Below are 14114 nucleotides of genomic sequence, written 5' to 3' on the forward strand. Positions count from 1 at the left end.
TACTACTTGCTCCATGCATATGAGTTGAACAACGTGCATAGGTAGTGGGTATTGTATTGCTTGGAGTCCACCTGGAATCCCATCCCATCCCATCCCGTCCCGTCCCACCACATACCTGCCTGCATAGACCATGTAGATCGGCAAATACACACAGGACACGTCGTACGTACACACTCTGCGCTAATATACACACCCACACCTATACACATACGCATCCATATACACACAACGAGCCTTGCATGTGCGGAATGCGTCGCTTACATCTCATTCTGTTCCTTTTATTGTTTGCTCTGCTTAGCCCCCGGCAGAAGTATTGCGCGACACACTAGATTCAGGTAGGTAGGCATCTTCTGTTGGTTTATTGTCTGTTCTGCTTGGCCCCCGGCAGCAGTATTGCGTGACACCAAAGCCAAGTAGGTAGGTAGGTAGGTACCGGCTTGTAGATACATACATATATATCACGAGAAAACAAACACACACATACACACACGGGACCACTCTCCCTGTATCTGCTTCCAGTGTGTATGTGGTGTTTGCGCCAACGTCTGGGGTTCTCTGTATCTCCCTCCCCTCTGCGTGTGAGTGCGAGGGTGAGTGTGAGTGTGTGCGTCTCGGCGGTAACTACAACGCACCGACTCGACTTGACAATTCTAGTATACACCCACCCACAAAGCCAAAACGGAAACGGAAATCCGGCTCGGAATTAACCGCTTCGCCCCCCTGCGGCGCTCGATGGACAAAGTTCTGAACATACAGACGAGACGCCCAGCCAGCCAGGGGCGTGGTCAGGCAGCAGGCCACCGAGCAGTGGGAACATCAACCCGGGTAACTCTAGGTACCTAGGTAGGTAGGTAGGTAGGTAGGCAGGTCGCCGAGCTCGGGTTCCATCGACAACAGGTCTGCTGCCAGTGGTTCATCCAATAATGTAGGCAATAGAGATGTGCCCAACTTGACTTGGACTCGACACACTGGTCTGATCTCGGCCGCCCCGAAACCCGCCGCTCCGCGTTACTAAACGAAGGAAGCAGGCGCCGGGGATCGTCTGACTCTGCCGGCTTCCCGGCGATGAGCATTGGGATGATGGGGCCCCGCAACCTCAGCCCCGCCATCGCCGCTGGGGCGTCTAATAGTGTGAGGTCTAGACGCGCTTATTTGTAATCGATGACACCTTCATTCAGAAGAACTACACCGCTTGCCTTCCCAGCAGGCTGCCAGCCATATCCAAGTCGACACCACTATCGTGTTGGCGGAGGATGATCCCAGCAGGCACTGGCAGCCAGATGCCGCTGCCATCACTAGATGGGTGGATGGCAAGACCCGCGGGGCACCGACTAGCAGCAGTAGCCGCCACACGCCGTCGTGAGTGAGTGAAGGGCTAAGCGGAACAGAACAGCAGCCCACAGCCAGCACTGTTTTGCTCTCACACCGTCCGATGTACTTTAGGACGCATAAGCAGGCCAACAGCGCAGATCATCCTCTCTTCTGGCGCGCAAGTGCATCTGCCAGGCCCGGCGTTGGTGACATAGGGTACTAGACCACGGCGACGCTCCGCTGGCACTAACGGCATGGCATCCGCGCAGCGTGGTTTGGCAGCTGGGCGCTTCTGGGTGTTGGAAGTGCAGACGCCCACGGCCAACCACAAGCGGGCCTAGCCGACTTGGCCGAGCGATTAAGCGCGGACGACGCACAAAGGCCTCGCTCCAAGGCAGAAAACGGCGAAAGAAACAGGTGCGCCTTGGCTCCCTGTTTGCTTTGGCAGCTCGGCGAGAACCAAATTCACCGGAAAATCTGTACATTGGCAGCAGCAGCAGTTTCAGACAAAAGCAAACAGCGGCCTCGCTGCACAGGGACCCGAGGACGTGACCAACTTTGATCCGCCTCGCACTAGCTGCGGCGACGAAGAAACCACGATGACGGGCACTCCCACAAGACACAACAAGAGTGCAAAGGCTGCGACTAGTACCTTACCCACAAAGCAGGAAGAAGGCACAGAGGTCTTCCTTCTGCACACGGGAAGACAAGACCGGAGTGTGCCTCGCACTTGGCCGGCTCGAGTGGCCTCGCTCAGTACCTCCACGGGACAACCATATCGCTCGCTCAAGATGAGCGCAAACAACTGAAAAGATGAAACACGATGGCCACTGCCTTGCCTGCTTCGTGTTTGCCTGCTTCGTGTTTGCCTGCTTCGTGTTTGCCTGCTTCGTGTTTGCCTACTTGTCTGCTTTTCTCGCCCCGGCTCAGACAGCAGAGACGAAGAAAAGAAAAACCCAGCCACATATCATCTTCTCAGTCGCCACGCCCTGTGCTGATTCCAAGATCCCACAAGCTCGGGTCGGGAAGGAACCGTCTCTCAGCCGCCGGGCAGCGAGACTACAATCGACGCAGTTAGGCCACGGTTAAGCGCGCTCCTGTCCGCTCTGCAGAGTGCAGACAATCTATAGGCAGGGAATAGAGATAGAGATACGGAAAGAGAAAGAGAGAAGCATCTCGAAGCCACAGGTTTGCCAACCCGCTGCTCCGCCTTCCTGCCTCTATGACTCGTCAAAATATCAGTCTCCTGCGAAAAAATGGCAAAGAACCTTAATCGACATGCCAGCTCACCCGAGCATGCAAGCAATCTCGCAAGCCAAAGCAAGGTGAATGGGAAGGAATGATCCTCCAAGCAAGCAGCGCACCCGTCGTTTTGGATCGTCAGCGGCACGGCGAGGGAGTTTGGCTTTACTCCTTCGGCAAGGCAGCGCCGGAGTAGTTTCCAGACTGTCGGGTCATCAGGATCGACGTCGAACCGGTGAGACAGAGAGAGAGTCAATCAGCCGCTGCTGCCCTCCGGGCTATCGTGATCTGTCAGCTCTCTCTCCCCGGGGTTGATGGCTGTCATTTTTGCAGCCGTCTGAGCTGCTGCCAGCGGCGTCCGAAATGCGGTCTCCGCCGCAGAGGCCAGACGTCATGTGAGTGGGTGGACAGGCTGTTGTGACGCACACCTTCTTTGCTTTTTGCTTACACCTGGGGGAGCTTCGCTCCCACCTACTGCCGGCTTTACTATACAGATGCCGCCGTGACAATGTCGGCATGGTTGTATCCGCACGCAAAGTTGTATTGCACAAGACGTATCCCATCCGGTCTCGACTCTCGAGCCCGTCCACAGAGCGAAGAGTTGGCAGAGGCCTCGGCGGAACTTTAGCATCTACCCCATCTCCATGTGGCATATACACACACGCAATCCTTTGGACGAGGTTGGGAAGCACACTTGATGGGGGGTCGGCTAATGCTGCGGCTGCTCTGTAAGCCGCGGCCAACAGACGTATCCGCGGCTGGCCATACGCCTCGAATCGGCAAAGGTCTGATGATTCCAACCCAGATGGGGAATAATGGTGCAGCCAGAGCTGGGTGGTAGCAGTGTCGTTGCTGTTGTGTAGCTCTATCGCTAGTTTCCCCGCCAGGCCAAGCCAGGCCAGGATCAAAGTCCATTGCAGCGGCGACCAAACTATCCGTTCTGCAGGCAGCTTTTAGTGAGGCCTTTCGCGGCTGTTCGGCAAATAATTGACAAGACGGCCACTTCAGTCCTCTGTCTGGTCTAGTCTTGTCTTGTCTTGGGCTCTGGCCGGCTCCGAGTCTGTCGTACTCGTGCGGGATGGAGATATGTAGTGTGGCCCTCTCTCGGCTGTTTCTTGCGCTTGGATCGCTTGAAAGAGCTGTTGTCGACGAGAAAGGGAAGGTCCGGCACTAAGTAATGCAGCTGACGCGCTTCTAAGCGCCGGCAGCGCATACTCGATGCCCTCGATTGGCCATGCCTTACGCCACCAGATCGCCGGGGCAATATGTGCGGCCATTAAGACGCCACGCAGAGATTGAAATATTGATACGGTGCGTTAGCAGCTGCATGGATGTGTGGAGATTTGAGTCGAGATGCCTGAGCTGTGACCCTGACAAGAGTCTCTTCGGCGGACCATCGATCCATCGTGACTGAATTGTGGGAACGGGACTGGGAATGCCCGACTGCTTGCTGCTTGCTGCCTCTGTATGTACGTAACGACCGGACCTTTTCGAGATGCTGACCATACCTTCTTACTTCGTACATGCTCCGTATGGCCACTTTGCAGAGTTGTATGTATGTAGAATGTACAGTACGAATAGACCATAGCGTGCAGGTTGCACTGCTGCGCGAAAATACGTTAGCCCGGCTGCTAGCGTTGTGCACGCCTGTGCGTTACAACGTTGATGTCCGTTCCGTTACCACGACTTGGCTTTAACGAGATGAGCTCATGGAGAGAGCGAACGAGCCCTCCCTCCTTGTCCAGTGCGGCAGGCAGACGACGAGGTAGTGAGCCGCAAACCACGAGCTTGCACGCGAGGTGATGCGAGATGCCCAAAGAAGGGTGCCCAAAGAAGGAGGCGAGGTTGAAAGGCGAGACGGATATGCGAACGTGGAACTCCATGCTGCCGACGTGCTCGGAACTATAAACTGCCTTTATTGGGCAACTCTCCGCGTCTGCACCTAACTCCCAGCTCGCACCAGCCAGGTTAACTTAACTCGCACTTGTCCGCAAAGCTGCGGCGCAGTCCACGAGGCCGGCCGGGTCGCATGCGGAAGCCGGCCAGGATCAACCCAAACGGGACTCAGTAACGAAGGTTCAAGGTGAAGACTGACATCAACGCGGGACCAGAGGTTCCCGCCCAGACTTGTTTGCGCAGAACTAGAACTGCAGGTTCAAGGAGACTCTTTGAACTGTTGGTAGCAGTATGTTCAGGAGGCAGAGGAAGCTAGTTACCTAACCAGCAAGAGACAGTGTCGCAGATTCTTAGCTCGGTGCTAAGTAAGCCCTAAACACCTCCAGTTGGGGTCCCAATACAACCTTGTTTGCTGCCTCGGGTTAGAATGGTTGCCTCGCGTATTTCGCCTTTTCTGCTTTGGCTTGCTGGGGCACAAAGCACTGGCGTGATCCTTCGTGCAACCGGCATTGAGCTGGAGGTTTACTGCGAGGAACACGCGCACTTGTTCTTGTTGGCGTTGCAGTTTGATATCGTCGACAGTTGAACAACCAACTTTACCTCATCGTGCCTCACCATGCCGAGACAAGACGGGGGGTAGCCATCAAGATGACTGTGATGATCCCTTCCTTTCGCAGACGCCTTTCGCAGACGACGTTCTAGACTACTACAGAGATACCATCGGAGAGTTTCCACGGCCAGTGCGCTGGGTTTTCCAGGGCTAGCCAGGGGTGTCAAACGTACTAACATGCCGGCTTCTGACCTGAAACCAAAAGCCAAAATGGCTGATGTCATTCAGTGTTGGTATATCATAGTCTGGTAGGTATTCTGTTTGCACCAAGTATAAGCATAAGAAACTGTTTGCAGGGAGCTTGTACGAGGCGACTACCAATGGGGAGTTGTCATGATGCATGTCATGGTGTTGTTCTCGAGCCCGTCTGAAGCAGTAGGGGTGCTTCTCTCGGCAGCATTCAGGCACGGGTTCCCGAGGTGTTGAGATTTTGCCGCAAGTCTGGGCCCCAAGGAGGTGGGGCACAGGAATGAAAATGAATGCATGTACTACACCACTTCACTTGGATAGGTATGTACACCCATTCACAATGCTGTCTGTACCTAAACAGCTGGTTAGTAATGTATTTTGCACCTTCGCAGAATACTTCTGCTATTAGATAACAAGAGGCTCAACTTGATAGCGATGAGAGGCAATGCGCCTCCGAGTGCCACTAATAGTAGTTGCTCTCTACTCAAAGCAGACGACATTGAGTTTCCCCCCCAGACTTTGCGAAATGTTGAGAGACATCGGTTGCTGTGATTCGTTGGGCGTCTTCCATCTGGATGCATTCTGCACTCTGCATTCTGCTTGATCGACGAAACATTCGGCCAGCCTTTCCGAGCATCGGGCATTTTTAAGGGGCCTCAATTGGGCTGCTACCAACAGCCACCTGGCCTCCGCAGCCCTACAGTAGGAAAAGCGCCATCGCAGGCAGTGATTGGGCCAGGAATCCGAGGGCAAGCAATTAGTTGATGGGCAGGGGCGGCAAATCCCGGTTTCATCTGTTGATCAATTGGCAGCTTGCCTGGAAAACATCGGACTGCTTTAAGCTCTCAGGGCCAGGGCGCTGCTACCCGACGGTGTCGCACGGGCTTCCAACCGAGCTTTCTTTGACGATTGTGCAGTTCAAGGTCTGGAAAAGCCAATTTCAGTCGAGACGCTGACAGGACTGTTGAGAGGCCCCTTGCAGACGTCGAAGCTCTGTGGTGAGCTAAGGCACTGCACCCTATGGAAGGTGCGGTGGAATGTAAGCTTCATACACCTGCCTGCCCCGATGCGGGCAGCTCCAGAACTCTACAGAGTGGGGGCTTCTGGAGCTGCCGCAAAAAGGAGGAGGTACCTCGCTGGAAGGCTCCTGGGGCAGCAGGCTCAACCATCCATGGAATGTCTGTGTGGCAGGTGCCGCAACATACGCGGTGGCATTGCCATTTTGGCTTGCTCTTCATGACAGAAACAGACAGACACAAAGGCCCAGCATGCCGAATTCCAGAAACGTATGCCCAAATTAGGAACAAATATCTCATAAAGCTCTAGTAAACCAGCCCGCCATTGAACCTCACCTATATTTAGTCTAATTTGTGATCATAGCATAGTTAATGTGTAGAGACTATAGACTACCCAAGACTTTCGACCTCAGCAGTCCTCGTCGCTTCACATGACAAGCCGCCGAGGTGGGCACTCGCCTATTTGATGCTTGGTATTTCGGTACCAAAACCAACTGAAGGCGTGCGGATATGTCAGTTGATCTCTGGATGTGACGGGAGACGGCTTTGCGGTCGGCACCAGTCCCGAGGCTCCCCAGAGTCGGCGGAGCGTAAGCTTGCAGAGCCCCTGAACCTCGAGACACAGACGTCTTGTTGGTGATAGCTCTTGCCGGGAACCCATCACATGGGCAGTTCCCGTCGGTAGTGCTCATCTGAGTCCTCGAAAGACATGACCACGGCCGGGCTGAGGCGACGATAGGCAATCCGAGAAAAAGTGGCGGACTTGCAGAACATCAAACACGACTACACAGGTAGAATGCAGGAGAAGCACCAGAGACCCGCGAACTGGTCTGAGCTCGACCTCCTGATCCGGGCCGTGCCATGAGATGCCGTGTGCAAATCCGCAAATCTGCAAATCCGGGGGGGAAGTGGACTGCAGTACAGTACTGTTGCCGTCGTACTGTACCTGCCTAGAGGATCATAGCCAGGTATGCGTGCTCCGCATCTTAGCTCTAGTTGTCATGGACAGATGGAAGCACAAACTCTGCGACACTGACACGGAGGCGGCTGTTCATTCGGGGCGACATGTTTCAAAGGACAAGCTCACTGCCAGCGCTGTCTTCAATAGATTGGGGGGCTCCTTCTCCTTCCCCACGGTCGCGTCGGGTCGCTTCTGTTCACTTTCGCAAGGGGGCGGCCGAGCGTGGAGAAGGTGCGGTTCAGTCAGCAGCACAGACCAAAGCTTAGCCAAACCGGGCGACGACCAGCCCTTGCCGAAAGAGAAAAAAGAACCTTGACGGGAGAGCCAGCACGGGGCATGGTGTCCACAGGTGCGCATCTGAACGCGACTTGCACCTGCCGCGGCTTGCACCTGATGCGACGGAGGGGGTGGGGGGGCACGCAGGCAGGAGCGAGGAAACGAAACATTTCCCAGAGTCCAGACGACGGTTCAGATACGAAAGAGAAGATCAGAGCATGGACCCTGGCCACAGAGACCACAGACACACCATCTCGATTCTCGGGCCCTCAAGTGCCTGCCACAAGCAGTTACCGTAGCTAAGGCATCGGCGCAGCTCATCAGCGTTCCTGTCGTTTCGAGGATGCTCCGTTTGGAGTGCGAGATGATCAACCACCTTACGGAGTACCTTCCTAGGAAAGATCCCAGGAGACGACATCGAAGCGGGGAGAGGTCACGAGCGCACACGCGGCTGCACAACTCTTCCGTGCCCCGGGCTAAAGTCTGGAGTCTGGAGTCTGAGTCTGGACAATGGCAAAGCTCGACAAATCCGTCCGAAGCTGAAAGCTCCATAGAACTTTTTGTCAGTTCGGTAGCGGATGCTGCGCCGTCCAAAATTAGGACGGAAGGCCGGCTATCCAGCCACTCACCAGCGGTGTCTCCCATCTCCGGTCTCGTCGCACTCGCCCAAGCACCCGCGATCCCCGTCCTGCCCTCCCCAAGGCCGCCGCCCCAGTGGGCCAGGATTGTTGTATCCGTATCGCTAGCGGTCGGCCCTAGGGCCAAGGCCAGGGCTCAAGCGGGAACGGCGATGGGACCTTACCCGAAGCGACCTGAGGCCGTTGCTGGTCGGCCTCCTGGCCACTGAGAGTTGCAGGAAAATCGGCCCAAGACTGATGAATAGCCGCGCAGTTTTCGATACAATCGCTGCCCATGAATGCGACCAGCCGACCGCCAACCTGGAGCCATGATGAGCGGGCAGCGGATGGACGATGGACGGTCTGACCGAGCTCACCTTGGCCGCTGGGAGGACATTGAGCCATTGACAAATCTGATTGACAATCTGGGTCTGCAGCGGCCCCCGGCCGTGGCAACTGGCAAGGCGACGGGGTACCCGCGCGGCCGCTGGGTCAGGTCAGGTCAGCCGCTAACCCGTCTCTTTCCCGGACGGCAGGCACAGCGAAGCTCAGATATCCGAGTCTCCAATGCCACGGCTCGCTACTAATCCGTACGGCTATGGATCACGGGCTACGGAGTACATCACGGCATCACCCATGCCCCGTGCTGTATGTATTTACTTGTAGTGCAGCCTACAGGAATACGGCTAGTGAATGCCTAGGTCTAAACCCCTCGTCAGCTGGCTGAGCGTGCGCTGCTTGCTACACGTATCTTCTGCACTGTGAGGATGCCGTCCTCGAGGCAATGTCTCGGTCGCCACATCCACGCAACTCACCCGCATTGGCCACGGCCTCGCCCCGCTCGCCGGCTCTACTGAGTCCTCGGAGCTTGCACCGCAAAGAACCCAATGGCGTCGAGATGGCTCCCGGCTCCCCGTGCGTGAGTGCCCCAGCCCAGGGCCCGCCACGTTCGCGGAGGATGCGCATCGCATGGCATCGCATGGCTTCACTCTCGTCCCTTGAGGCGTCTTGACTCTCAATTGCCACGTCTGAACGAGGCCCGGCCCCAGGAGGATGCGGCAGACCCGGCAGGACGGATTGCACTTGCACACGGCCGTCAAACGCCAATGGGGCTTGCCGCCGCAGCTGTCACAAGAGCGTGTCTTGTCGTGTCGATTGATGCGTCAGCGGTGAGTCTAATAAGACTCGAACAACCTTGAGAGGCCCGTTTTGCAGGCCAAGCGCCTTGCACGCCCGGCCTCTCACAAGAGACCAAAATTACTGCGTCTACGGAGATAATCCGTACCAAAGTCCCAACCAAAACCCATAAATAGGACAGACCACTTAATTGCTGGGGCTTTGATACGGGACTCCAGAACGGGACACTGCCTAGCCCGATTCTTACATGGTTGACCGCCCCAATTTTCTGTTCGCCAATATTGGACTTGGGACCGAAGATGGAAAGACAGCGGCAATAACGAAGGCCAAAAAAAATTATCATGGCCGGAACGGACCCAGTGCTGTGCAGTACTGTACAATTTACATGCCGCGTGAAAAGAGGCCGTTTTAGTGAGCGGAAGCCCTCCGTCTTCCGCCTGAGCACCACACCTCCGCGCGACGACAATGCGAGACCACGGCAAGTGGCCCTGTCCCGTGGCTTTTAGCCCACTGGGGCACGGGAATGGCGACAGACGGTTGAAGAGGGCCTCAGCGAACGTGGTAACAAGCGATCTAAGAACACCGCCGAGTAATCCGCCACAGTGCCCTAGGTTGCAATATTGAGAGCCCCGCGATCCCGTCCCAGCCATCGACATCGACTTCGAGTGTCCAGCAACAGCAACACTCAAGGCTCGGCCGAAGAACTGCGTGGGTGCGTGGGCGCGCCCACCAAATGTGTGCACCATCGCCGCGCGATCCCTGCAAATATTTAGACGCAACCCTCTGAGCTTTCACTAGGTGCCTTGATGAAAAAAAAATACCTCCTGGTGCTCGCTAGCCAAGCAAAGGCGGCCCCCCTGTCAATGGCGGCGGGGACCAAGGGCCTTGGATGCATCCCACCAGGGCAGCCGCTCAGTACGTACCTCTGTGCCGCTTGTACCATGCTGCACCCTTGTCCATGCTTTGCCTCTCATCTGCTCTTCCGCTTTGGTAACGTTCTGGATGTACCTACGCCCCAAAATTGCCTGCCCGTTTTGCGCCAGCCGTCTTCTCCACCCCCCATGCCATGCCCAGCCCAGGTCCAAGTTCTGCAGTACGGTCTTGATGTACCTTAGGGAGCTTGGGTCCCAGGGTCTTCAGTCCCATGTCGTGTTGAAGGCATGCCTCTTCCGTGTTGGGTTTCTTTTCTACTCCTGCAGAATACAAAACAACAGTCTCCTGGCCTTCCAGGTTGTTTGCTCTCGTTCCATCCCCATGCTATTGTCTGTGCCGACCTAATACACCTTGCTTGCGTCAGGAGAAGTACACTAGCCTCTCGAGAAGTCACTCTGTCACGACTCACTAGCCCAGCCTCACCAACACTTCAACTCGGGAGTTTGCCTGAGCCCGAGCTCTTTGCCTTCGTCGGGACAAGATATAAGACGCCCTCTCATCCGGCTTCACCTCGACCTCTTAGTTCATCATCTCATCAGCCTTGTCTTCTATCCCTTGCGAGCCTCTTTCTTTCTAGCCTTGCCAGTGTCTCAGAACACTCTTCACTTCAACCAACCCGCTCTGGAAGCTTCAAAAATTTGTACAACTCTTCAACTTTTCACCGTTCAGCTTTCTTCGGCACCTTCAGCATCCAGTTGCCGCATAATCGCCCTTCTCAACCTCCTCAACACCCAATACACACTATCAAGCTCAACATGATTTCCGCAACCGCATTTGCCTTTGCGGCCCTGGTGGCAATGACATCCGCCCTACCAGCAGTCCCCTGCGCAACACCGACTCTCCCAGTCAACCCAAGTGGTAAGTCTTTGGCATCCGCCCTCCCAGGTTCTTGGCGCTGGACGATATACCGCCGGAGGGCCTCTTACTAACACGAGCCTGTATAGGAACCCAGCTTAGCGCCCCGGATGCAGGCCTGGTCTTGAAGAAGATCGCAATCGGCCACGGAATCCAGAACTACACCTGCACGGACAGCGCGCCAGCTACTACAGCATCGGCCATTGGGGCGCTCGCCATTCTCTATGATGTCACGTCGTTGTTTCCTGGGACGCTCAGAACGGGTCTTAGCAACGCCACCTGGAACGACTTTCCGAAAAATCTCCTTTACGGAAAGCCTGTCCCGCTCAACCTCATCAACCCAAATACCGGCTACGGCGCGACCGCAAGCCCGTTCCCGAGAGCGGCCGACTTGACTCTCGGAAACATCCGTGCCAGTTTCTTGGGCCACCACTACTTTGACCAGTTTGGTTCTCCCACATTCGAGCTTCTCACGGTCAATCTCAAGGCCAGTGTCAAGAAGCTTGAGGGTTTCAACGCTCCCGCCACCGCCGACAAGGGCATTCTGAACACTGGCGCCGTGCAATGGTTGAAGCTCATCGACAACGGCAAGGGTTTCAACAAGGGCTTGACTACCGTGTACCGCGTCGTGACGGCGGGTGGCGCGGCCGAGGCGTGCTCAAAGATCGGCCCTGGCGTCGTCGACAGCGTGCCGTACACCACCTACTACTGGTTCTACGGACCCAAGTGAGCGCCTGTCGTGCAGCAGCCGGGCTCACGCCGAGGGCTTCGGCATGGCGGTGGCGTGCTTCTGGGTGGGACGGAACGGAAAGGATTTGTGTAGTCTTGGTGTTGACCGACCAACGCTAGATCTTGGGATGGATTGACGACCGAGCGGCCGGGTTGGGGAGCACACGAGCGGCGCGGCGCATTCTTTCCCAATGCGGTCGCCCTCGGCTGATGTTACCTCGACACCATCACCCCGCCTTACCTCTTTACGACACCCTCTTTGGTATTTTTACCCAACCACTCACAATCCTCTCTGCTTGTTTCATCAGCCCCCAAGCTTTTCGCCAACCAGCCCTTGCCGCTCCGGCCCTCTCAGACGAATAAACGCCGTCGCGATATGCACATATCCGCATTTTCCCGTCATTTCAAGATCCGAATTTCTTCATTTCGAGGCATTCACAGTCGCGACATATTATACACCTAGTACATAAGCCCCTTGGTCATGACGCAGGCAAGAGAAAAGGGAACACAGGGCATCATCACGATTTTTGGTCTTGATCTTTTTTTCCTTTCCGGGGGCTCATTTGTTGGTTGCTTGGCTCGGATTTACCCACCCCGTCCGTCCCAGCAGCCATCACTGTCTGACGTCTGCAAAGAGTCGACAGCAACTTTCTTTCACTTTTGGACACGATTTTCCTTCTCAACGAAAAAAGCCTGGCAGAAAGAGTTCGGGTAATGAATGTCACCCGCTCGCTCCATTAAGGACCGACGCTTTGGGGACAGCTAATGGAGAAGATTTTCTTTTTGGGGAGTTTTTTTTATTTATAGAAGATGGGAAGACGAACATGCTTGGTGAGGGTCCCACCGCCCTAAAGGGGGAAAAAATAAAAACTGAAAACATAACTTTTAAAAACTCGTGTTCCCTTCTCTCGATTGCTCGTGCAATAAATGAATGCAGTGGAACCCAAGCACTTCAAGCACTTGACGTTCCCATGTGGCACTCTGCTCAATATTGGGACGGCGCCAAGGTAAGCAACCTCGTCAGTCTGAACTTGTCGGTGCGACAGTGAGAACTAAGTTGAGCCCGCCCCCAACGACATACAGACACGCGCGCGCGCAGTGAGAGAGAGAAAGAGAGACTAACAACCCAAACCAGCAGTTAATTCGCCGTCAAGCTCCCACAAAGCAGAGATCTCCGTCAACACTTGCCCTAAAATACGAACTCTCGGCCTCCCGCCGCTAATTACGGCGCAACTTGCGCGTGTTGGTCCGGCTCCGTCACTTTGCGCCGCAAATATTCCTGTCTCTTTTTCTCTGTCCCCGTGCCGTTCTGCTGTGCGCGGTGGCGGCGGTTGTTGCTGAGTGGGTGAGCACGACCCAGGCAGGCACACAAAACGGGTGTGGATGAAGACGGGCGTAGATGCTGCTCCTGGTGATGCACCCGGGGTCGGCAGACACCTGCACAGACAGTATAACGGCGGGGGACGGACGGATGGACGGGGGTAGGTAGGCGGCCTTTTCTGTCTGTCTCTCCGTCGGTCATCCTGTGCATGGTAGGGAGGTGGGCAGGGAAGGGAGAAATCCCCGTCGGTGTTTACACACACACACCCACATACCCGCATTCTTACCTTATGTGTCTATCCCTTACCTTGTCTGTTCGTGCCTTTGGGTCAGTAATGGACCAAGAGCCCGGGGGGGCAGGAACCAACAGCCATGATTAACATAAGTAGTAACACCATTCTCACCACCGCCCTCGTTTGTCCCTGAACAGTCTCTCTCTCTTTCTTTTCGCTCACATAGACACACACACACACACACACACAGAGAGAGAGAGAGAGAGAGAGAGAGAGAGAGAGATCATCTAGTCCAGTCTAAGCTCTGTGTTGTATACTCCAATCAAGCCAAAACAAGGGAAAGGGACACGGGAGATCATCAATTCATACCACGATGGCCTGTCACGACATGAACAAACCTTCTTTCCATCCTCCCCAAGCAGCACGAACATCCTTTGTAATGTGAGGAGTTTCACCTGTTTCCACTAGATATGTAGGCAGGTAGTCACCTAATACAACGCCCGCGTGATCACAGACACGAACACAGACAGACAGACAGACAGACAGAGAGAAAACTTTCATCAACAAGCAACGGTTGTTGCACATACTCACCTGCCTAAGCAACAAGCAGCCTCCCACCGGGTGCCACATAAACAGACAAATCTGTCCGTAATACTATATATCTAGCTACCTAACTTACCTATCTACCCAAGAGTAGAACAGCCAGTAGCAATGACATCCCCTGAAGGCCCTCAAGCCCATGGACTACCCACTTCCAAGCTTCACTCATCCATCCAGCAGAGCGTGGCT

General features: G+C 55.2%; 4 protein-coding genes across 4 annotated transcripts; 3 read left to right on the forward strand and 1 right to left on the reverse strand.

Moving 5' to 3' along the window:
• Positions 1 to 1065: 1065 nt before the first annotated feature.
• On the forward strand, positions 1066 to 2616 carry B0T26DRAFT_764366 (uncharacterized protein; the record flags this gene model as incomplete). The annotated part of the gene is made up of 4 exons (XM_060446443.1): positions 1066 to 1131; positions 1208 to 1359; positions 1618 to 1728; positions 1760 to 2616. 4 exons carry the CDS (start codon positions 1066 to 1068, stop codon positions 2118 to 2120), a joined length of 690 nt encoding a protein of 229 aa, XP_060299797.1. The 3' UTR covers positions 2121 to 2616.
• Positions 2617 to 7977: 5361 nt separating this feature from the next.
• On the reverse strand, positions 7978 to 10215 carry B0T26DRAFT_671676 (uncharacterized protein; the record flags this gene model as incomplete). The annotated part of the gene is made up of 9 exons (XM_060439364.1): positions 7978 to 8057; positions 8131 to 8256; positions 8304 to 8439; positions 8496 to 8605; positions 8934 to 9243; positions 9503 to 9617; positions 9706 to 10014; positions 10077 to 10089; positions 10179 to 10215. The coding sequence occupies 9 exons, from the start codon at positions 10213 to 10215 to the stop codon at positions 7978 to 7980; spliced, it is 1236 nt and encodes a 411-aa protein (XP_060299798.1).
• Positions 10209 to 11540, forward strand: B0T26DRAFT_109276 (uncharacterized protein). Its single transcript, XM_060433266.1, has one exon. The coding sequence runs from the start codon at positions 10416 to 10418 to the stop codon at positions 11115 to 11117; it is 702 nt and encodes a 233-aa protein (XP_060299799.1). The 5' UTR covers positions 10209 to 10415; the 3' UTR covers positions 11118 to 11540.
• Positions 11132 to 11773, forward strand: B0T26DRAFT_637671 (uncharacterized protein; the record flags this gene model as incomplete). Its single annotated transcript, XM_060436952.1, has 1 exon — positions 11132 to 11773. A coding segment is annotated over one exon (642 nt), but the record flags the coding sequence as incomplete, so codon positions are not given.
• Positions 11774 to 14114: the final 2341 nt, after the last annotated feature.

Source organism: Lasiosphaeria miniovina (assembly GCF_030549165.1).
Source record: "Lasiosphaeria miniovina strain SMH2392-1A chromosome Unknown B0T26scaffold_2, whole genome shotgun sequence".
Lineage (NCBI taxonomy): Eukaryota > Fungi > Ascomycota > Sordariomycetes > Sordariales > Lasiosphaeriaceae > Lasiosphaeria > Lasiosphaeria miniovina.